At 41.1% G+C, this 24,970-nt stretch overlaps 1 protein-coding gene across 2 annotated transcripts; it reads right to left on the bottom strand.

Annotated features, from left to right (window-relative positions):
- Positions 1–515: 515 nt before the first annotated feature.
- Positions 516–24,927, bottom strand: glt1d1 (glycosyltransferase 1 domain containing 1). Of its 2 annotated transcripts, none has more exons than XM_039804544.1 (12): positions 24,554–24,927; positions 23,684–23,835; positions 23,426–23,531; positions 18,119–18,170; positions 17,204–17,240; positions 16,126–16,182; positions 8,317–8,415; positions 7,375–7,424; positions 4,556–4,599; positions 3,954–4,074; positions 3,238–3,336; positions 516–1,047 (listed from the first exon to the last, which is right to left on the bottom strand). In XM_039804544.1, the coding sequence occupies exons 1-12, from the start codon at positions 24,619–24,621 to the stop codon at positions 901–903; spliced, it is 1,032 nt and encodes a 343-aa protein (XP_039660478.1). In that variant the 5' UTR covers positions 24,622–24,927; the 3' UTR covers positions 516–900. The 2 variants fall into 2 exon arrangements, with proteins under 2 accessions (XP_039660478.1, XP_039660479.1); XM_039804545.1 differs by having other exon boundaries at positions 915–1,047; positions 3,954–4,069.
- Positions 24,928–24,970: the final 43 nt, after the last annotated feature.

Here is a 24,970-nt window from a genome sequence, read left to right as displayed (position 1 = left end):
CTTAACTTGATTTTCTATGTTAAGCACCTACCAGAGGCATCTAATCTCTAGTAGAAGTATGCAGGTTAGTTATTGATGTTATCTACTGTATATTTTGTGTAATGCTCATTTTACAGTTCAACATCAAAAACGTGGCAGAACTTTCATGGTTTCCTAACCAGCCCGTGCTCCAGCGTGTTGCCAAAGTTAACCTTTGTAATGGCAAATTACAAGAACCCTTTGTGCCCCTCTGCCCTTTAAACAAATTGAGTTCTTGCAGGGCCCTTGAATGTGTGCAACCCAACCGTTGCACTTCATAAAAAAATGAATGTGGTAGCATACAGATTGGAAGGAAAGGAATTATTGGAACAGTTTTTTTTAGCAAGAGTAGAATAGCTGATCCACTACATTTGAAGAGAAATCGAGATTTAATGGCACTTTCAGAATTTTGTCAAGTATTATAAAACAGCTATTTTTGTCTCAATAGAGGGAATGAAAATACATTTTCAGATCACCAACCACTCCAAATCAACCAGTGTAGTTGTTTGCCTCTTTTATTTAATAGAATGAATGAATAGAGAAAAGAGAACTCATGCAGTTTCTATATTCATACCAAATCATAAATAACAGTAAATCATCAATTTCAAATACATAAAATACATTAACCAGACAAACAACCGTTTCTACTCTAGGTCTTTGGTTCAAAGTGCTCTGCAGCATTATTTCAATCTGGCAGTGCAGATAAACATGGACTAGTTTGTACAGTATGTGTGTAGCCTCATTTCTTAAAAGACTGGGAATAAAGACATCGGTGATAGTTCTACCTATGCAAGGTAAATGCACCGGTGTAATGCCCTGCTGTCTGGCCCGGCAGTTCCTGAATAAGTATACAGAGTGCGGTTGAACGCCGTGACCTTACGCTCAGAGCAGAGTGTCCACCAGCCGCTGGTAGGTTTCTCTCTCCTGTTTCAGGCCGTGATGTTCTTCCACGTAAAGTTTTCCATTCCTCACCACTCTCTCTCTCAGCTCCTGATCTGACAACAGCCTCTGAGATTGATGCACAAATTCCTGGCAGGGATAAAAGCAAAACAGGTCTCACTCACTGCCAAATGCCACTTAAAGCTTGCCATTGAAGTTGCCTGAAGATATGTTTTTAAAGCATAAAAGATAATCCAAGGCGCAAAAACAGACCTCAGATAAGAGCCTGTGCAGTGATCAGTAAATACTTCAAAAATGTCTGTACATTGCCAAAGGATAGAGATATTTGTGGCTCCAGATCAAAACACGGCTGTCCAAAAGACCTGTTCGTTCTATCCTAATAGCCACCTCTAATTTTATAACAAAAAGGGAAAAGCAAACTAAGTGACTGCTACAGTTAAACAATACTACCACACCAGCTGTCATGGGGACATGGGGAGGGGAAGATGAGGATAAAATGAGACAATTAAGAAATGAGTAATGGTGTCATCGCTGAGCACTGAATGAGATATGATGCTTCCACACAGCGTTCTGAATCCTAGCTGCTCATCTGTTCGCCCAGCAGACTGAAAGAAGCCTCCAAATAAATGAAGTGAAAGTGTCTTAAAAGGTTTCCTGCAACATGGCAGCCAACGTTTGCTGAAGCCGAAAGCCAATGGGCACAAAGTTTTAGCCACTGCCAGTCAGCAGGCCAATTCACTTCATTCAAGTGATGTGATTATGTCTGGAGAGAATCTTGGTAGAAAACGGCTCTTCAGTATGGCCATATGAGAGCTATAAATCCTCAGCAACAGGATTAAAGCTCAATTTATGAGCAGCACGCTTATAATCACTACACTCTTAAATTATAGAGCCAGGCAGGAAGCGCCATTTTTCTCTTTAAAGCATTCAAGTGCTTTTTCGTTTGTTTGTTTTTGACACATTTCTTGATACCTACACTCCTCATGTAATTACTTTGAAGGCTTAAAGAACCAGAAACACTGTCAATCAAAAATATGAGGGGGTTTTAAAGCATGTAGAAAAAGTCTTGAGTGTGATCCACTGCAGGGAAAGTTTTTGGCTCAAAGACGAGCACTCGCTGCCCATCGGTCCTGGCTGAGGTCGTGGTTTATCCAGCCCAAGTCGCTGCCACCATCTGTGAGAGCTTCCTCCTGGCAGCTGAGCAGAGCACACGTGACCCCCCCTGGAGAGGACTTATCTCCGCCGTTAGAACAACATCACGCAAGAGCATGGTGTCTTGACAGCACCGCGCTCAAGCCCTCTGTCGACTTGCCTTAACCTATGATATTCTCCTTTTGCATCAAACCTCATTATATATCAGAGTGAAAAGCTCTCATGAGAGTTCCCCACTTTGCACTTCTCCTGATATGTGTTGCATCACTAAATGGTAATGTGGTATCTTTGCTCTGTCCCTTAAGGCTGCACTTTTTGATACTAATCTTAGCACTGGGAAAACATCAGCTCTGTTTGTTATATTTTATCTCCTTAGATTGGACTAATGATGAGAATTTAAAGTACAAAGTTTGACAGCATGATCTAAAGTTTTCCTTCTTAAAATTCTAAGACATTTTTTAGATATATCTATCTATACAGTATGAGCAGTAAGGAACTGTTTTGGGTCAGTTGAGAATAAGATAAGATAAGCGTTTACTGTCCTAAAGGGAACTTGTCTTGGACACATACAGCATCCGCTGTTAGGAAAATACAAATTAACAAAACATAGTGCATACATACAGCATACACACAGACTGCCACCAACCCATAAAATGCACACTGCCCGTTGTACGGCACAATATGTGCGGTAAGAGTAAAGCAGCCACATCAACATAGAATGTACATTAAAATTACGTTAAAATAAAAAGCAGCGTTACAGGGGTTAGGCTCTGGCTGGCTAGTCATTTAGCTTTGATGGACAAGGGGAGCAAAAAGTCTGCACTGGGACTCTGAAGCGTCTGCCTGAGGGAAGAAGCTGCTACTCAGGGTGGAGGACATAGGTGGGGTCTGAAATTATCTTCTGGGCCCGATAATATGATCAAAGACGGCCTGGAGTGTGGGATGCTGCCTGAATCTCAAGATTTTCATGGCTCCTTGTATTAGCCATGTAATCTGGGCTTTCTAGTATACACTGAGGTTGCCAAACCTGGCTGAGGTGACAGGAGTAGCTGTTGGCTACAGTGTCTATGCAGTATATCCTCTGTGTAGTCCATCAACACGGTCAGCGTTAAAGCTTAATGGGGCACAACGAATGTAGCGACCTGGTCAGTGTATGCCACTTTATACCTGAGGAGACGAGTACAGCAGGCCAGTGAACTCATGCTGCACTAGGGCCGCGTTTCCTGGAATGTCCCTGGCCAACACGGGTACCCCGAGATCCATGGCCTGTTGGGGCAGAGAGATGAAACGCTTTAAAAGTCGCTGACATTCTCAATGTCACAGACAAAAGTTACTCATTCACAGACTCATTCATTCTATCATTATCGTGATAAAAAAAGCGCCGAAGCACCTTAGACGTTGTACAGCTCAGCCATTCTGCTCTTCAGTGCCTTAGTTCACTAACAGAATTAACAATCTGTATCAGCTAATACCTTCAGCAGATTGTTGAGTGAAACATGCTAACATACTAATCAGACTTTAAGCCCACTGTGGATTGTCTTAATCGACTGGGTTTAAAAAAGATTAAGTGGATTTGCAGGTCTTGCTCACTCAGGAATGGGAAGATTGGAGTCAAGCAATTAATTTGGGTAATTGTCCCTGAAGTGGTCAGATAACATTGTAGCTGAGCAAGAAGCAGCGAGATAAGGACTCCTGTAAATATTCAGTTTCAATGTTTCAAGGGCTTTCGATGGCAAATTCTAGTAAGTAAAAAAAGAAAAGTCATTGCCAAAATATTATTCAGCACCATAATGCGTGAGCTATAAAAATATACTTTTGTGTTTAGCAGCTGAATTGTTGAAGCCAGAACATGCTATTGTCCAGTTAGCCCTTGAGATGTTTACCTCCAAAATGGCGGCGGACATGCCCTCTGAGACGGAGCTGTTCACCACGGAGAAGCACCTTTTCATAGCAGCATGGAGCTCCTGTTGGCTCCTCTCCTGGGCCAAGAAGACCCCTGCTGTTCTGCAGAAGCAGTGGCAAAGCTCAGTTCTGCATGACTCAGGGCTAACGGAGGCGTGAATGATGCTAAAGAGCAGTGACAAGCTCAGGGTAGGAAACACAGCTGCACTGTGTGTGACATGCACGGACAGTCAAGGTAAAGTCCCAACCGGAGAAGGGCAGTTTCCTGCCACAAAGAGCTTGCTGTGGTAAAGGCCCTCGGCGAAAAACTGAAAGATCAGCCAAGACTTGAGAGTGGGAGGACAGATAAAGAGAGGATCCTGGCTCTCCCTTCAGATTTTTATATTCTGTTCACATTATGTCAAGATAAAAGTAAGCTAAATTTGCTTGGATATTTTCTTGTGCCACATGGGATAAATAGACGGATAAGTAGTCTTCAAATTTCACACAGCAGAAAAGTGTTGCCGATTAGACTGTCAGATCTCAAGTTGCCTTTTATGAGAAGTAACTGGTAAAGAAAAGAAAACAAGAGAAGAAGGCTTACCTTTTAACAACAGCTTCCACTTCAACAGTAAATACAGGATCGATCTAAGACAGACAGAAACCATTACGCAGAAAATTGAAACCTGCTCGTCTTCATCCAGCAATGAGTTAATCTGAAGGAAGTACTGTAATAAACAATGACACAATTAATCATTTCTATCATGAGCAAATCATTCTCTGAAAAGCCTGTATTTTCAGAGATTGGGGTCAGGGTGGGGTGGGTGGCCAATCTGATTAATTGCAATGTGGGATTTGCGTGCATTAGCATGCCCACAGAAAAGTAAAAGCATAGCAATTTAGGTCAAAGATGCTGCCAAGCAAGCTGGTACTTTTTTTTTCCTCGCTTTCATTTTATAGCTCATGGAATTTCTAAATGGAATCTGCTTTAAAGCATGTGTGCATTAAAAATCAAAGAATCTGAACTGAGAACCTTTTTGTATCCTGGTGTAATCTGGGATTTAGCAGTCATTGTGAAACCAGCAGGGGATAGATCACAAATCACGATCATAAAGGCTGCATTAACAAACACAAATGATTTAAGCACTGCACTGATTCTGTACTGCTCTATGCGGAATTAAAAGGAAGTGGCCAGTGACAAGGGAGAGACAGACGCCGTGTCAGTGTTTACATTCTCCCAAGTGAATCAGTCATACATTCCGTTCTGTGATGACGCCCCAATATTTAACCTCACATTTTTAGAATAATCTTTACATTTCGTTGTGGTGCTTGATAAAGCCCAGTTACAGAGGAGCGGGATGTGTCATCGCTAACAGCCGGACCTGAATATTCCTCTTAATGACAGATGCTGTGCAGCCAGAATGCTTATTACTTGAATGAACTGTAGCTGTGGGTTTATAGTATGTCATGACAGCCTCAGCAAAGCACGTCTCATTCTAACATCAATCTGTATTTTTAGAATTTACGGTCACTTCATTAAATCTGTTCAATACCGTTTATGTCCTACCAAAAAGCGGAATCCTATAATTAGCAAGGAGGGAATCTGGCAGTCATACATATACATGTTTATGATAACAATAATATATGGCTTTTGATTTCTCAGACAAACAAACAAACAAACGCACTAACTGTGTGTCGGGGGTGTCGAGATGAATCACACGTGTGCGCTTCCACTGAACCATTTCATCAAACAACAACAAAGCGTAGCGGAGCAAGAAGCGGCAGGCAGACAGTGTATAAGCCCTGGGCCATGTCTAATTGAGTTGTTTTTGAGCAAATCTAAAGCAGAACATACCTTTTGCCTGACACCACTGCTTGAAAGAAAGAACAGACACTAAAATACTGTACATTGGTGTCATATCAAAGCAAGTTGGGGGGAGAAAAGGTGAAGACAAACATATAGAGAAATCAATGATTGAGAGATTGGAAATGAAAAGGAGGGGAGAACAGTTGTAAAGCACTGATGCTGCTGCTGTTGGCCAGGATATTATTCGACTCTAACATAAAGGTGCAATCAGAACAAAAACGTTTACGGTAAATGTATAAAATCTCCCTGCTCTGATTTCACTATCTGGCTGACTGGTTGATTTATGAATATTGTAAATCATGGCAGGCTGTAAGATTTCAATTGCTTTTCTTCCCCCCCAATTATTTGACGTGCCTTGACATGTAAATGGACCGTATTTATATAGCGCTTTTCTAGTCCTAATGACTACTCAAAGCGCTTATACAGAGTACAGGAACCATTCACCATTCACACACACATTCTTACACTGGTGGCCGAGGCTGCCGTACAAGGTGCCATTCACACGCATTCACACACCGATGGCACAGCATCGGCAGAAATTCGGGGTTCAGTGTCTTGTCCAAGGACACTTAGACAGGAGACTGCAGGGCCAGGAATCGAACCACCAACCACCTTTCAATTGGTAGGCGACCACTCCACCACCTGAGCCACAGCCACCCCCACGACATGAAGCAACACCTCTTCTGTATGTGTGCACTTAAAGTGATGGTTCGGAGTAATTTCACCCTAGGGTCCTTTGCACCATGACCTCGAGCCAAACACCCCCCAGAAGCTTTTTTCACCTGGGTCAAACATTGGGAGAGTTAGCGTAGAGTAGCGTTATCAGCTGAATAGCTTAGCACAGGGGCTAATGGATCCGAAGTGTCTCTTAACATTACCCCACTAATAATGCCCAAAATGATACCAAACATCTACACTAGTACAAATAGGTTATGCACTCATAAAACGATGGATTGGAAAGTCTGTAAGTACGCCAGAAGTTTATGTAAATAACACTTGCCTGCCCTCTTCAGCTCTCTGCTGCTGTTGTCGACCCAGGTGAAAAAAGCTTCTGGAGGAGTGTTTGGCTCGAAGTCATGGTACAAAGGACCCTAGGGTGAATTACTCCGAACCATCACTTTAATGTCTTAAGGAATCATACACAGGACAGAAACATGAAACATGCAAAAAATTGCTTTGGCTGTAATTTATACCAGGACAAGTCCTGATACATGCCCCTCCTTGAGTATTAAAGTGAGGCAGCTCTTTACAGGTCTCTATAAAGGCAAGTACTCATCTGGAGTAGGCATTGGATCAGTAATGTATATCAAGCAGTCAGCCAGTGAGACACAAAAGGAAACAGGACCACTACAGCATGTCTGCTGCTGCTGACCCTGTCATTGTCATTTCCTCCCAGCGCTGCCCGTTAATTCCAGCTAAACAGCTAAAGCCAGTATCTCTGCTACATCCAATTAGGGACCCGCTTGACTTCCCAGGCAAGGTTTCTGCGTAATGTCAACAGCACAGAGAGTCTCGGTACAGAGGGAGACAAATGGCATTTTATAATGAGCACCTACCTTCGGGCCGATAATGACCAACACGTTCAGCGGATTCTCACAATGCCACTCTGAAAGACGCAAACATAAACAGTGTTCATGCAAACATTAACAGTAAAGATGTGTTCTGCAATTCTTACAGCTATACTTGCTAGTGACCATAATGTATGTTTTTAGCATGTGTGGATAGCACAATTTAATGCCAAGAAATGCCATGTGAAAATCCTCACATCTAGTTCTCCCATCTGGCTGAAACATCAATATACAATTTGACCCCTCTAGTGCTGTCTTATTACCATAACTGTGTGCTATCAAAGTCACATACAATAAAAGAGGATTTCAAAAAGAACAACACTGATGTTGCTAATCAGTGGGAATTCTGAATATATGAGACCCATTTAAGATATATACGATAGTCATAAAAAGAAACCGCATAAAGGCAAGGCAGAAAGATATAGTCTCTCATTGCGCTTTCACATGAATTTCTTAATTAGCGGAAACTTCATTCCTAATTGATGACGACGTTGCCATTGCCTCTACCACAGGCTAGTACAGAAATGCAGTCAGAAAGGTTTGTAACTTCAGGGATTCAATTGATATTAAGGTCAAAAACATGCCACCAAGAAAAACCATCCCAGTTGTACATTTTTGCTCCCCAACTTGCACATTAAGTTTATCTATATCTGTTGAAACAGCTGTACATTTTATTTTCAAAATTTTATATATTTTAAATATTGCTCGTGTAGTATTCAATTATTATCAATCAATAAAAATCAATCTATCTATCTATCTATCTATCTATCTATCTATCTATCTATCTATCTATCTCTCTATCTATCTATCTCTCACTTTTAGTTGAGCTACTTTCTATAGTACTGTCCCATGTGATTGCTAAAGGTTTTTAATTACCCGTACACACATTATATTAAATAGATGGTAAACAGAACGAATTGCACGGTATACCTGAAAAAACCTCGACCAGATAGAGGGGATCCTTGACTCTTCTGAGGCCACAGACCAACAGGAAGACACGCAGCTCATCCACGTGCTCCCTGCTTACACCTGGGGAGAAGCCAGACACACAGAAAGATGGCATCACAATATCAAAACCCTGCATAATGATCATCCCGAGTACATCGGCACATAATGAAAGCAATACATCACCCAAGGTCACGAGGAAAATAAGACAGCAGTGACTAATGTGCTCGCACAATTCTCTGATCAGAGTTGTAACGCTCAGCGGGGAAATAGACTGCTGAAAACGTTGGAAGGTTGCAGCCTAATCAGTGTGTAATACGGCATCCTAACTACACAGCCACAGTGTTCGGATGACAGTTTGCTCACTGAACAGCCCTCGTTTAAATTAGCTAACCCAACATCATGCTAACAACATCAAACGTTTTTTTCAGAAAGAACCTCGCTCTAATTGAGAGGCAGTGCCGCTAAATCGTCTCTTTTCTTTTCTTTTTTTCGATCATCCAACTTTCAGGATCAATCCAGAGAATGGTCAGGAACTGGCAGGCATACAACTGTGCTCACTGTCAACAACTACTCTTCTGGCCCTGACCGTCCAAAAGCAACAGATAAGTCCTGACCCGCACAATACAACACAGCCCTGCACCCTCCTGATGGAAACACACGCACACACGCACACACACACACACGCACACACACACACACACACACACACACACACACACACACACACACACACACACACACACACACACACACACACACACACACACACACACACACACACACACACACACACACACACACACACACACACACACAGGTCTGTACGTCTCTCACTTCTCACTAATTAGCAGAAGCTGAACTTTCAAAAGATAATTCTAAAGACTCTGTAGTGGAGGTGGACTGGATGTACCTTCACAACTGCCTAGTGGACAGAGATTATGCTAATAATGACAATGATAACATGCTGATCAGAAAAAAATATATACCACAGAGACCGCAGCGCACACTCACTCAACCCGCAAAAATATAATCAAAGATCTTTTATTAACACTGACGAGAGCAGCGCGTTCATCAGACTCATGTTCACGCTGAGCTTTTTCGCTAACATGCTGATGTTTAATGTTTACCATGTTCACCATCTTAGTTTGGGGTTAGTATGCTATGATTTGCAAAATTTGCACCCAACCCTACAGCTGATGGGAATATCATTAGCTTTGCAGGCATTTGGTCATTAACCAACATTAAGTAAAGTATAGACCAAATTAAATGTTGACCTGATGAAAGCACTACATTCAAAGTTAAAGGTCCCATGACGTGGTGCTCTTTGGATGCTTTTATATAGACCTTAGTGGTCCCCTAACACTGTATCTGAAGTCTCTTTTATATAGACCTTAGTGGTCCCCTAACACTGTATCTGAAGTCTCTTTTATATAGACCTTAGTGGTCCCCTAACACTGTATCTGAAGTCTCTTTTATATAGGCCTTAGTGGTCCCCTAATACTGTATCTGAAGTCTCTTTTATATAGACCTTAGTGGTCCCCTAATACTGTATCTGAAGTCTCTTTTATATAGACCTTAGTGGTCCCCTAATACTGTATCTGAAGTCTCTTTTATATAGACCTTAGTGGTCCCCTAATACTGTATCTGAAGTCTCTTTTATATAGACCTTAGTGGTCCCCTAATACTGTATCTGAAGTCTCTTTTATATAGACCTTAGTGGTCCCCTAACACTGTATCTGAAGTCTCTTTTATATAGGCCTTAGTGGTCCCCTAATACTGTATCTGAAGTCTCTTTTATATAGGCCTTAGTGGTCCCCTAACACTGTATCTGAAGTCTCTTTTATATAGACCTTAGTGGTCCCCTAACACTGTATCTGAAGTCTCTTTCCCAAAATTCAGCCTTGATGCAGAATTACAGCCAAGGTGGAGGGTGGGGGTTTGGCCTTGACCAACTGCCACTTTGCTCGTTTGAAAGCCATGATGTCTCGCTCTCATGGGTGGGCTAAATTCTCTTTAATTGTAATTAGGACACTGGATGAGTGAAAGTTTTGACTTGCTGGTGCACTAGAGGAAAAGTCAGGGGATGACCAATATCAGTAAGTTGGATTTCTGGGTTACTGTTTTACCGAAATGCTGCTGCCCTGACGAGACTTCTCCAATTCACAAAAATGGATTAAAGTGAAATCGGTCAAAAGCGTTAGCTTGGTAAGACCATAGAGTATGTGTTACATAAATGCCATGACGAAATTCAAAGTGTAAATATACGCAATGTATGTCGAAAGCCTGTGGAGCCCCACTGGCTGCCGATATCTCTGTGCCCGAGTAGCAGTGCTTCGGCTGTAGTCTACTTCCACCCAATATAGTCCCAAGTCAACATCTGCCTAGGAAATCATCTAGTCTTAATCTGCATTGCTATTTTTACTTGTTGTGAATACGCAGGCCACAAGAAGTAATTAGGTTTTGTTTTTGTTGTTGTTGGGTCACTTTTACTCACGACATGCTAACGGCAACAAAGGATTCCATTCATTACGCTAAGGTAAGCTAGCAGCGGCACCGCCGGACTAAGACAATGCATGCACTGAGACAAAAATGCGTTTGCCCACCTATATAAATATAGAGGAGACGGTGAATAACACTATTTAAACAAACGGTGGCGTATTCCTTTAAAGTGAGGTTGGTGTAAAGGCAACACTTTAAGGTCGAGCTCTGCTGGCTAAGTAGGAGAGCATTTATTTATACCAAAACAAGCAGATATAGAAGGATATTATTATCCTATTATATTTACTTTTATTTAGGTTTAGAAAAGGGTCAGAAGATACATTTTGAATCCCTAACCTTTTTACGCGCGACAATGACCCAAAAGGATAAATTATGAATGTTGACATGGTGTTGTTGAGTTGCCCCAACATTTAAGTGAAGTACAAAATAAGCCCATAGTAAAATTTATTTCTGAAAGTGTCTATGAGAAAACCGAGAACTGTTTAAAAAAAATCAAACAAAAGCACGTGCTTAGAGCACAGTGACAGTGGCGTGAAATCCCCTGCTGCCAGATAAGTCCAGATCAGGAGGCTGAGGCAGCTCTTTTAATGCTATTAAAGAGCATCTTCAAATGACAGCGTGGAGTCTGGGCATTGAACCTGATCCTTGGAACCGATTGTCAAAAAAGCTTTTCATCTGCGGGGTGTATTGAACTTCCTCGCGTTGATTCACAGGATGAGAAAGCACGTCAGCTGAGGGAAACAAACATCTCGCTACCTCAGAACAAGGAGCAGGGAGATGGAAGGATAGCTGGAATCATAACAGAGCACAGACGTGTCAAAATGAGCAAGAAATTCAAAGAAATAATAAAAGAGATGCAATTCATCTTTCCTCAGGGAAGAAAAACAAAATTGTACAAATCATTTGTTGTGCCAGCAGCACTCTTTGCTTTCTCTTTGCAGTTCATTGCAAAACACATTTTTGTTCATTTGCCTTTGATTTCAGAAGGGCATTCTGAACACTACTGCTTTAATCAGTATGTGTACGTGTGTATGTGTGTGTGTGTGGGGGGGGGGGATATGGGAGCACATATCTATCTGAACAGCTCCTATTAATCTGTTGAGTGGAACAGGGTGATACAGAGACAACGCCATAAAAAAAAAAAAAGAACTTAACTGAGAAAATTACATATACTTACAAAGCTACACAGGCGAGATATATCTTGCTATTAAAGAGGTTTGATAATAAACCATCTGACTGTATATGTGAGGTTTTTAAAGCAGCTAACAAGTTACAAAGATATAATAGTTTGTGCTCAGATTCCAGGTGCTTGTCACAAACTTTGCTACTTTCCTTCTCTTCACACCGGGACTGCACTTACATATAAGCATCAGAGGTTAGAGCAGCATTTTGGTCGGCCAAGACGATTTTACATAAATAAATGTAACACTTCCTTTAGTAGGAAGTGTTACATTTATTTTCAAACTACTGCAGTTGGTCAATTTAATACAAAAAAAACTGACTGTATTAGTTATTGTACAAATAAATACAAATAACCAATACAGATCACAACAACAGCTGACTATTGAGCGTGAGCAATTGAGTCTGCTGTGACTGAACACTTTGGGATGAGCCAAGTTTTTAGAAAATACGAGTTTAAAGTATCTTTAGCCGGAAAAAGACGTGTATTTTAAATGTCCATACATTCAACCATTTGTTTGTTCATCCAAGGAACACGAGGCCATTTTTAAGCATGACACGTCCCCTATGGCACAAACACTGTTCCCTGATCATATCCCCACACTATGAGATGATAATAGGCGTAACACTCAACATCTAAACTTCCCTCATCCTTCGATTTGTTAATTCAATTGAATCAATCACCGAGAGCTTCCTGTGTTATTTACTCAATAATCAGGCTATGCCTTGAGGATCAAGTAGCTGGACAAGGTACCAACAGACCCTCTGCTAGTTTTCCTCTCATCCTTCAGTGATTCAACGCATCGCTGCTCACAGAAGAGGCCACAATCAACATACACCAAGTGGCTTTAATTTAATGGACTGACAGCTTCTGGATCCCAGTGCTGAAGTCTGTGCCTTTGGAGGGTACATGACACCCAAAGGATAACACAGACACACAAACGGTATAGTCATGCATCTTCAGTCAGCTTTTATATTCACCGGCAGAGGTCTTTTTACAGTGTGCCACTGCAACACTGGCCCACAAAGTATAGATTTATTCCAAACACTCAAACCTCCACACCTTTATTAAGCTAGCCTATATACAGTATTCTCTATCTTTCCTTTTAATAATGATTCAACTAAGCCACACCAGAATACAGATTGCTGCAGGAGTCACTTCTGTCAGACTGCGTTGTGATGTTTGAGGAGAACCAAAACATGATGTCATTTATTATTAAAGGTCGAGAAAGCAGGTCAAGGTTCAAAACAAGGCCATGGAACATCTGAGAACTAAGCAACAATGCTTAAAAGGTTTTTAGCTTTATCACAATGCTATGACAAAAGCACATTTACAAAAATTAAGGATACACTGCGGGATCCGTTATTTTATTTGAATGTAGCTCTCTGCCTTGGGGCTCGTCGTCATTATATACAAACACAAGTCAAAATCCAGGGGCCTGTTGCACAAAAGTAGAATGAAGAAATCCAGGATAAATGAAAAAGCGCAGCTTGACTTAGTGTGATCCAATCATCGCAGCTCAATCGGTTGCACGTTTGCCGAGCCAGGATCAGTAGGTGAAGCTATGTCAAGCCAGGAGTAGATAGCTGGGATAAGTGCACGTTCACGGATTTCTTAAATAGACCACGGTATCGATCACAGATTTACTGATGCAGAAATGGAAAAGACGAGTGCAGCACGTTTCACCCGTTGAGCAGCAGCTTCTAATGGAAATTTAGGAGGAGGTGAAACATATAATATGCAAAAAGGGAAATACGGCTGTTATCAAACGGGAAAAAAAGCCCGACAGACAATAGCGGACCGACTGAATACGTATGGATTTAAAAAAAATCTACTTAGTCACTCCACGTTTTAATTGCTTTAATATGCTTGTTTTATGTGTTGGTTTTAATGCTGTATCTGTTTTTATGCGCTAAATGTGCTGGTTTTAGTGTAAAGTGTCTTTGAGTAGCCTGTAAAGCACTAATAAAAAAATAATAATTCTTGTTCCTGGGAAATTTATAAGGACTAGGCTTAATTTCAAAGCTTATTCATAATGCCAGAATATGTTTTACAACCATATGCACAGATCTCCATAAGCTATGTCTAATTCTAAATATCTTTCTACAATTAATGTTCATACAGAACAAGCATGACTGGACAAAAACTAGAAAAAGAAGTGACTTCAATACACACTGTAAGCATCTGTAAAACAATGTAGCCTGTTATTATTCATGTTTTTTTTTTCTCACTCCCAAGCTCGAAGATGACAAGTGACAGCACCAAAATAAAATGATTAAGAAGCTTTGTGGCATTCCAACACATTCTCACTCCCATTTGGTAAAAAAGGACGTTTGATCAGGTGCCATTGTCATCGTTATTGATGCTAAAAGTCCGCTTTTAGAGTCCGCTGCACGGTGTGGGAGGATCCCCCTGCCCCCCCCGCCAACGCGTACACGGAGCGGGGGCACATTTCACCGGGACAGCAGCGGAGGAAAAGCCCATTTCCTCCGTATCGTCCCACTTTTTACCATTACCATCTCAACAACTGCAGTAGTAGGATTTAAATCAAACTCGTGACAGCAATAGTGACAAGTAATGCATGTTAATACAAATAAAGCAGAACACATTCAGAAGACAACAGAATAACTGTTAAACACGTTTATTTCGGATCAGAGCGGCAGCTGATTTAACACATCAGACTCCAGGATTAATCTTAGCCTGCCTGTTAGCCTGCTCTGGACCAGGCTAGCTGCAAAGAATAAATCGCCATGGTTACTTGGCTGGGTTTAATTCAACCTGCTTTTGTGCAACCAAGTCAAAGCTAAATTCATCCAGGATAACCTGAATATCCCAGCTTAATCCCTTATCCTGGTTTTGTGCAATACCCCTCAGAATGTGCATTGTCTTGTCACTGTGCAAGAACTGTGGCGATAACACTGTGGCGAGGAAAACACACACCTTGCTGGTATTGAACGCATCTGACCCACATCCACGAAAAAATGACTCAAATTAACAACAGCACATACACAGAAACTGGAACAATGTTTAGAGCTTTCAAAGCAGATTACAGTGCTTTCATCACATCACTGAGGAAGAGCACAATGGCAGTGACTCCTATTTCAAGTACAACAAATGGAGAAGTGACTGTGGTGCAATTAGTATTACTTGCACCGGTTGTGAAGTGCAGTGACAAATGGCTCTGGGCCGGAGAGCTTTTAATCAATTGCTCTTCTCTGTACTCAACGGTGCTCTCTATGAGCACTAATGTACCTGGGATGGACATCATCTTGCAGTGTCCGATTTAAAGTCCGGGCTGTTTGTGGAAAACGCTGGATATTTACGGAGCTTTGAAAAGTTGGAAGACTGGAGGAGAGAAGGGAAAAGGGAATTCTGACTGCTACAAACTCTGGCCTGCCTCCCTGAACACCACATTGGTGCATCTAACGGGAGTAAATTTATGCTCTCTGATGGTACATTTCAGGTTGGGGGTGTATCCCAGTGGTGGCTCCACCGCAGTGCACTAAGCAGTCTATGACTCATAGTGGAGGAAAGGTGAGAAGGATGCAGTCTAGAACGTATGTACAATATTGCAAACAGCTTCAAATATGTGGCACGCCCGTGTATGTGTCTATTTTACAAGGGAGCTTAAATTTCAGTGTGCAGGTACCTCTCCATTTTATTGCATCTACCACTGTATCCAGCACATGTCACACTAATGATGTGCACATCCACAAAACACAACTACCGCGGCTATAGTTTGAGACACAGACTTAATGATTAGGTGAGATACACGACTGTCAGATAGGATTATATTGCTTAGACCAGACCGACTCAGTGCCTAAACATGTCACTTGTCAATACCAAGTTGTTGTTAAAGAGCATAAAATATCAAGCTAAAATACAGTATATCCAAAGTATGACAACTACTTTCAAAATGTATGATTATGCCCTGCTATCAAAGTGTCAGAAAACAGACCTTGAGTTATTTCAAAACCGTTTTATTTGCTTACTCTGGACGACCCACGGACCTCCCTTTAGAACAGCTTTCATTGGGTAATATTTTCTACAACAAACCAAGTCTTAAATTAGACAGTAGCTGGAATAACAACCAACTGAAGCAGTGACAGTACCTGAGCTCCTCAAGAATTCAGTCCAGCAGAATTTCTCACTCACATCCGTTTGGATACCTTTAAAATAACACAGACAAAAAAAGGCACAATCAAATCATATCAATGAAACCCCCACAAAAAAAAGAAAAAAATAGCAATGTGTTTTTAGTTAAATAGATAAATGAGTTCAGAATTGTTTTTCTGATCTTCAACTTTATGTGACACACTAAAGAATTGGAAACATCACATCAAACATTCTTCATGACCTTTATTTGTATTGGACACATAGTATAAAAGAAATTATTTTACTCCAACCTGTATGCAACTCCAACCTGTATATAGATTTCATGTATTTCAAAAACATTATCGTAAGCACTGCAATAGCAGTGTTTCCTTTAGGATTTTTATTTTAGCAGTGGGGGCAGGTCCGAACACCCCCCCTCATGAAATGGAACTTTCACTTCACTGCAACACAAACAAATATATTTATTCACCTCTATTAACACACACAATGAGGCATATTTTCAGAACTGTATTTTTCTAGTTAGTATATAGGCCAACTTTGATCTTGACATATAGGCTAAGCATTCTGTAGCAAATAACAATAAGCCCACTATTAATTACATTATCTTAATGCAGTGTAACTACTTCAGCATGTAAATAATGCACCTAAAATACAAACGTTCTCTGACATACACTCTAACAATGCAGCCCTATTTCTGATACCGTGGGGGGCAGAAATGTTGCCGTGGGGGGCCGCCACGGTCAAATCAACATAGAGGAAACACTGGATAGTGAGAATGCAACTAAAAAAGATAAGCTCTCATTGGTCAGGCCTCATCCACGCAGCTGGCCCAGGGCTCTCCTCTAATCTATGAAGGGGCACTATTTGCTTAAAAAGGCTACTGCTGGGAAACAACATGGAAGAGTGATTTGGGCTGTCCTAAATGGCACGGTGGCCAATGGCAAGAGCAAATACAACTCTGCACTGCCGACAGCACGATAATGGAGGTAAAAAATGTCAGAGCTGTTTAATGCAATCAATGGCGAGTCAGGGATGCACAGCATCAGGCGAGGAGATTCATCCTGCAGAGCTTACCTTGGGGCTGGACATAGATTTTACTGCTCTGGGACAGCTTCAGGGAAACAAAACAAAACATAGGAACATGATGGTTAAAACATGTACCAAAACATAATTACGTAAGTGTTTTAAATCAATCAGTAATTATTGGTCGGGTTTGTTTATACAAATTACATTTGATTATTACTAACTGTGCTTCTTTCTCTTTATGTTAAGACAACAGAAACAGACAATTAATGCTTGCTGTGCTCCAAACAGATTTAAATCAAAATCCAAACTTGAAAAGAGAGTCAGGAAAGCAATAGCTAAGATAATGGGGGTGCTACTAAATAAATCAGATGGGATGGAAAGGAAATTGACTGGATGTTATCACACAAGATTCATCCCCTATGTGTGTTTTCTGTCACAATAAAAAAGCGTGGTGATGCCTCTCAGTGCCTGTCCTGTCTGCCTGCTGTCAGCACTAAATGGCAGAGATAAAGCATGCCACTCGCCTCAATCTGCAGGCTGCGCCTGGAATCTAATCTGAAAATAAAACACGATAATATTGTTTTAATGCCAAACTATTAAGGGGGCAGGGCAGGATATTGTGTTTGTGTAGTTAAAGCCTTTCTGCTGTATTTATTGAAGCTGTCAGGCTACTGCTGTCTGTTAATGTGTAATACAGGGGTCAATATTTTTTTCATGTTAAAAAACAAAATCCAAAAAAACTCACTTTGACACTCTGAGTTAAATTTATGTGGGGGGTGAAGCATAGCAGGCAATCATAACCTTACTAATGAAAAGTAATATAATAGAAAATAGTAAAACCCAACTGTTTAAAACTGCTAACAACAATATGCCACATGATACACAGACTTGCATCAAGCATCAGTGCTTATTAGATACAAACTACTGCAGTTGGTCTATTAAAATAAAAGAGTGTAATCATACCAAAAATAACTCTGCCTCTTCTTTCAGTTTGTCAGTAAATGCAACCGCGAACCTGATGAAAACAAAAACACTTCATTATCACCCCTGTGAAAGCCATTTCAGTAAAACGAATTTTCATGGCTGACAGTCAGTTTTAGCTTATTGCAAGCAATGACAATTTTGACAACACTAGAGATAGAAGCGGTGGTAACAACAGTAAAGTCTCCAGGCTAAGGCTGAATATGTGAGAGGAGAAATAGGCCTAGTGCTTGGGGTTTGAAGGCAAAGGATTTAAGGAAAAATACAGCAGGAATAAAAAGAGAAAAACAAAGGGAATGTAGAACAAAGAACAGTGGGGAGATATTAATTTGCGCGTGTGAGAGCGTGCATTATTAAATGTGCCAGCGGGCACAGAGTGGTGACAGAATTTCATGATCAAGGTTTGTGTGAGAAGGCACAAGCAGCGGGAGGTTTGTGGAATCACATTTTTGAAGCCATGAGACCTGAATCTCCCCAGTTCTCCCATACGGCAATTATCCCCTTAGATTTACTGGATGGATGCCCTACACTCTATTTTCATCATAACAGAGACATCTGGGTCTGACGTTAGTGCCCAGGACAAGATATTGATAAGCCTGTGTGCACATTTACTTTTAATGTTAAACTAGGGGAGAAGAGAACACACAGCCTGCACAGCTGGAGTTGGCCTGCATGTGTTCACCCTCATTCTTTCATGCCACTACTTCCAGGCACTGGAGGATCTTGTGGGGATCCAGTCCTTTTTTTACCCCCACCCCAAATAACTGATACCCCAGACTATAGCCTAGGATTAAAATGCTTTGTAACAATTCAAGTAATAGTGAAATTTGTCTCTAATATTTTGAGCTGCCATGTCATTGCGATAGTAATATCTGCAACAGGATCAATGTCATCCCTACATTTAAATAGGCCACATATGCAGTGATTTATGGCAATAGATCGGCCTATTTGCTCCCACTGGTTACAACTGTTTTGTGCTTGTAAAGCTGTACACAATTTGTAATTATGTCCAAGAGTAAACATCACATGATTAATACAATTAGAGGATTAATACAATTAGAGGTGGTTTTGATTTTACATGAACAATTTTAGTTGAGAAGTGTAAATGGTCGCATTTACTTCCTGTTCGCACTTCAGGATGGTGACATTTACATCAAACCTGTTGGGGACCAAGAGTTGGTTAAACAGCGTTTTGGCTCAACTTGAGTTGACTGCAGGACAAAGGATCTTGGCCTACATGTGAATTCCAAAGCCAGTTTCACGAAACTCCTATAGGCTGCTACTTGGAAGCACTTCGCAAGATGGAGAAAGTGCATTTAACACGTGTGGGACAAGGCAGACTGGTGGTGAGACAAAGAACTGCTTCACACCTGTGACCAGGTTGGAGCTTTCCCATTGGCCGTCGGGTCTTTGAATCGCACCACCCCGCACTAGGAGGCGGGGAACGATAAAAGCGTTCGGCGTGTTTGTGCTTTTTTTTTTTCCACCGTGGACTCACGCCGCGAAAGGAAGCACACTAGTCCGAACTAGCAAACTAGCATCACCTCGCTGGCCGAGTTTCGAGCTGGTACAAAGTATATTGGCCTGATATACAAAGGGGATCCGAGGAAATACTTTGTCGAAGTATTCCTTCATCTGCAGCGGGCTTAATCAGCCTGGATTTAAGAAAAGGACTGTTCTTTTTCTTGTTTGGTCGACCTGGAACTGCTTTTCGGCTCTTTTGCTCCGGATCGAAACGGATTGTTAAGCTCTGGTCAAGAGACTTAACTGACAGACAACGCACAGTAAGGGAGGCTTTTACACAGTTCTGGGCAGAATAATAGAACTGGTGCGTTGTTTTTTTACTAATGAGCAAAGGGTTAGCTACCGCTGTTGCCATTAATGTGATCTGATTGTAATCATGTATGGGCCATATCTGGTTATTAATCTGTTCTGTGAATGTATAAATTGATCATTATACGTCGTGATTTATGTTGTGTTAAGTGGCTGCGTATAACTGTAATCGCTACCTCGCTAATTCATTCCTTTCATGGAATTTAGTTACTGTCTGCGATAGAATCGCGAAAATCAGCTGCTAGCTACTGGAGTGGTTATAGTGACGTTTCCCTCAGCAAAACCAAAAGTCTCAGTCTGTAGGACAGTGGCTGAGGAGAACTAGGTCATTATCAATATCTTAAGATCAGAAGTGCCTCTTTTCTTTACTCTCCTTCTCTTTCGTCCTTTACTAACACACACACACACTACCGCACACAGGCTAGCCGCCACAATTACCAAGCTAACGCTGTAGCGCTTCCAACGCTGGGATCTCCCTACGTTGTACACAGAGCTAAAACAGGGACTAGCTACCAGATTTTTCTGGCTAAAGCGGCTCCGCCTGCCAAACCCGCCTCGTTCAGTACCACTACCGCCCCACCCTCTTGGGGCGCAAATAGTTTTGTGCAGCCCCCAGGAGTAGCCATCTTTGGAGTTGTTTTGTTGTTTAGAACTACACCGGCCACCCCCTCCTTTGTCACTCACTCTCTCTCACACACACTCACACACACACAGACGTGTCCATGACACATGCTGCTTTGTTTTTGCTTTGTTTTTGGTTGTGATATTATAAAAAGGTATATGAGTTTATTATTGAAGGATTATTGTTTAGCTACTGATAATTGTGAAGTTAATAAATCTTATTATACTTAATTAGCAGTTGCTTGTGATTATTTGTGTACTTGTTGTAATAATTGCTGGTCAATCAGGTCCGTGCTTGGATTCACCCCTTCCTTTATTTCCTTTTTAAAGGATTACCACAGAAATGAGACTGTTCCACAGTTTGATTATTGGTCCCTGACTAGCAGGGTGGTGCCCCGTTTTGATTGTTTGTCGATTTGATAAAGTTATTAATAACCATATTCATAACTTTATTAATATTGATAAAACATCTTTGATAATTTGCCAATGGTCAAATCTGTACCCTAAGGGAATCCTACAAACCTCAACAAAAGGAAGTAAACAAAACACATTGTGATACATTACTGGCATATTGGGTACTACTAATCTATATTCTATAAATTAACATCAGTATAAAATACAAGATGTAAACATGCCGGAGTTAGCAAGAATGCTAATTTACATCCGTAGTCCCTAGGAAGGTAACAGAACATCAGTAACAATATATAGATACAAGTATACTATACACAAGTAGAAAAGGACAAAATACATTATGCAACATGTCAAGTTAAAAGTGATCACATTTCTGGTTTGCCTTAAGCCATTGTTTGGGATGTGTGTATCACACTCACTACTGATAAATTGTTCAAACAGACTAAAATGATAACAACTCTCATGGAATGTTGTTAGTTGCACCTGTGCTTTTCCAGCTATGAGATGTTAAAGAGTGTGAATCATAAGGTAAGTCTAAAATGGTTACTAGTTACTAGCAATAGTTATATATTACTAAACAGATGGGACAAAAAAACATATTCTTCATCATACATATTATGCAAATTGTGTCCGCAGTTCTCCACAGACAGAACACCACACATACAGTACAGGCCAAAAGTTTGGACACACCTTCTCATTCAATGCGTTTCCTTTATTTTCATGACTATTTACATTGTAGATTCTCACTGAAGGCATCAAAACTATGAATGAACACATGTCGAATTATGTACTTAACAAAAAAGTGTGAAATAACTGAAAACATGTCTTATATTCTAGTTTCTTCAAAGTAGCCACCCTTTGCTCTGATTACTGCTTTGCACACTCTTGGCATTCTCTTGATGAGCTTCAAGAGGTAGTCACCTGAAATGGTTTTCCAACAGTCTTGAAGGAGTTCCCAGAGATGCTTAGCACTTGTTGGCCCTTTTGCCTTCACTCTGCGGTCCGGCTTCACCCCCAAAACCATCTCGATTGGGTTCAGGTCTGGTGACTGTGGAGGCCAGGTCATCTGGCGCGAGCACTCCATCACTCTCCTTCTTGGTCAAATAGCCCTTACACAGCCTGGAGGTGTGTTTGGGGTCATTGTCCTGGCTAAAAAATAAATGATGGTCCAACTAAACGCAAACCGGATGGGATGGCATGTCGCTGCAGGATGCTGTGGTAGCCATGCTGGTTCAGTATGCCTTCAATTTTGAATAAATCCCCAACAGTGTCACCAGCAAAGCACCCCCACACCATCACACCTCCTCCTCCATGCTTCACGGTGGGAACCAGGCATGTAGAATCCATCCGTTCACCTTTTCTGCGTCGCACAGACACGGCGGTTGGAACCAAAGATCTCAAATTTGGACTCATCAGACCAAAGCACAGATTTCCACTGGTCTAATGTCCATTCCTTGTGTTTCTTGGCCCAAACAAATGTCTTCTGCTTGTTGCCTCTCCTTAGCAGTGGCTTCCTAGCAGCTATTTGACCATGAAGGCCTGATTCGTGCAGTCTCCTCTTAACAGTTGTTCTAGAGATGTGTCTGCTGCTAGAACTCTGTGTGGTATTCATCTGGTCTCAAATCTGAGCTGCTGTTAACTTGCGATTTCTGAGGCTGGTGACTCAGATGAACTTATCCTCAGTAGCAGAGGTGACTCTTGGTCTTCCTTTCCTGGGGTGGTCCTCATGTGAGCCAGTTTCGTTGTAGCGCTTGATGGTTTTTGCGACTGCACTTGGGGACACATTCAAAGTTTTCGCAATTTTCCGGACTGATTGACCTTCATTTGTTAAAGTAATGATGGCCACTCGTTTCTCTTTACCTAGCTGATTGGTTCTTGCCATAATTGTCCAATAGGGCTGTCGGCTGTGCATCAACCTGACTTCTGCACAACACAACTGATGGTCCCAACCCCATTAATAAGGGAAAAAATTCCACTAATTAACCCTGACAAGGCACACCTGTGAAGTGAAAACCATTTCAGGTGACTACCTCATGAAGCTCATTGAGAGAACACCAAGGGTTTGCAGCGCTATCAAAAAAGCAAATGGTGGCTACTTTGAAGAATCTAAAATATAAGACATGTTTTCAGTTATTACACTTTTTTGTTAAGTACATAATTCCATATGTGTTCATTCATAGTTTTGATGCCTTCAGTGAGAATCTACAATGTAAATAGTCATGAAAATAAAGAAAACACATTGAATGAGAAGGTGTGTCCAAACTTTTGGCCTGTACTGTATGTCCACAAACCTTTTCAAACACATTTTAGAAAAGGTGTATACTGTCTGTGTGATATGTTGAATTAAGGAGTCTAACTAAATGTCCTTAATTTGGAGCTTTTTGGAATTAAATGGGTTAAAACAGTAGTATGCATCAACATCACCTGGCTTTCAGTAGCACCTGCTCCATAACCACACGCTTCTGCTCAACTTTCACATCTTCATTTATATCTGTTCCGCCAAAGATAACGCCAAAGGGTACGTGGATGTCTGGTGTAAAGGTTAGACATAAAAAAGAAAGGTGCTGACATTTGTGGGAGAGGAAGCAGTGTATACTTGTAGGTCTAATATTATGTTAACAGAAATTACTTAATGAGGTATGGAGATGAGTAAATAGATTACATAAGAGCAAGGATGTTTACCTAAGAGAAGTCTGCCTGCCCTGAACAGATGAATGGCCAGTGCACCCTCAAATGGAGGAATTTGAGATATCAGGTTTGCCACGTCAGCAGGAGACTGGAAGTCTGCTGCATCTCTGAGCTCACAAGTGTGTCCTGCTGATTCAATGTGAGACCTAAAATAAAAGGAGCACATGCCTGTGGATGGCTGGTAGGAAGGGAGGATGGTTAAGAAAAATTACAAACATGAAAATGAACTTTATTGTTAGTTTCGTGCTGTTGTCTAACGTTACATTGCTTTCTACCCTGAGCCTTATCTCCCTGAATCACGTTAGCAGACTAAAGCCACTGTGCAATAAGGTAGGCAGTTGAATCAAGTGAGCGGATTTACTAAAGCCATTGTGCAATAGTCCTGCGATAATTTACTGTTGATGTGTAACTGTGCTAATGTCTTGCTGCTTCCTGTAGCTTTGCATGGCTTATTGAGAAAGCTTATCTGTTGCTCTAGCTGTCTGTATGGTGTCTTGTTGACTTCTGTCTGTATAGTTTAACCTGTACTAATGTTGTTGACTTCTGTCTATAGTTTAACCTGTACTAATGTTGTTGACTTCTGTCTGTATAGTTTAACCTGTACTAATGTTGTTGACTTCTGTCTGTATAGTTTAACCTGTACTAATGTTGTTGACTTTTGTCTGTATAGTTTAACCTGTACTAATGTCTTGCTGTTTCCTGTTGCTCTGGTCTAAAAGCATCTGGCCAAAGGACTACAGTTGAAAATTAGCCGGTTGGCTAACACTGGCACATTTACAGAAATGTTAATTAATGTGTGTTGTCCTTTATAAAATAAAGAATAATAATAATAAAAAAAAAAAACTTAGCAACAACGAAAATTACCTTATTCTCTCAGCTGTGGTGTGGTTTCCTGTTTTGGGGCTGAGGCAAGCTAGAAAGAGTAATTTCATATCTCCACTAAAGACTGGTCTGACGAGCGAACTAGCTACCTAACATGTAAACATTAGTTAGTGAAAACCAGGTGGAATAAAGCAGCAATCAGAGCTTCTATGTGCTGTTTCAGTAGGCTGTCACATTCCCTAAACCCATGCCAATACATGTATACCAGAGCTATACGCGAGTGCCACAGCACAAGGCTGCATTACTGGTTGGCAGACCCACGCCTGAAATGTTTACAAGTCCGTCCCCTATATGATCCCCTGGAAACACATGACGGCAGCACATACTGTGCGCGGCTGTTGACCCATTCCAGTCATACTGTCTATGATTCCAGTATTTTTTTTTTTCGAAACCGTCATT

The sequence above is a fragment of the Perca fluviatilis genome, chromosome 6, assembly GCF_010015445.1.
Source record: "Perca fluviatilis chromosome 6, GENO_Pfluv_1.0, whole genome shotgun sequence".
Lineage (NCBI taxonomy): Eukaryota > Metazoa > Chordata > Actinopteri > Perciformes > Percidae > Perca > Perca fluviatilis.
The sequence above is the reverse complement of the archived record's forward strand: the minus strand, read 5'-3'. Positions and strand labels throughout refer to the sequence as shown.

Bases quoted from the DNA above. Each gene is read 5' to 3' on its own strand.
- glt1d1 (XM_039804544.1), bottom strand. From the start codon at position 24,621: ATGAAATTACTCTTTCTAGCTTGCCTCAGCCCCAAAACAGGAAACCAC. The intron at 8,416-16,125 runs GTACTGTCACTG...GCTTCTCCCCAG, and splicing joins TGAATTCTTGAGGAGCTCAG to GTGTAAGCAGGGAGCACGTG. The intron at 1,048-3,237 runs GTATAAAGTGGC...TATCCCTGCCAG, and splicing joins TGCTGTACTCGTCTCCTCAG to GAATTTGTGCATCAATCTCA.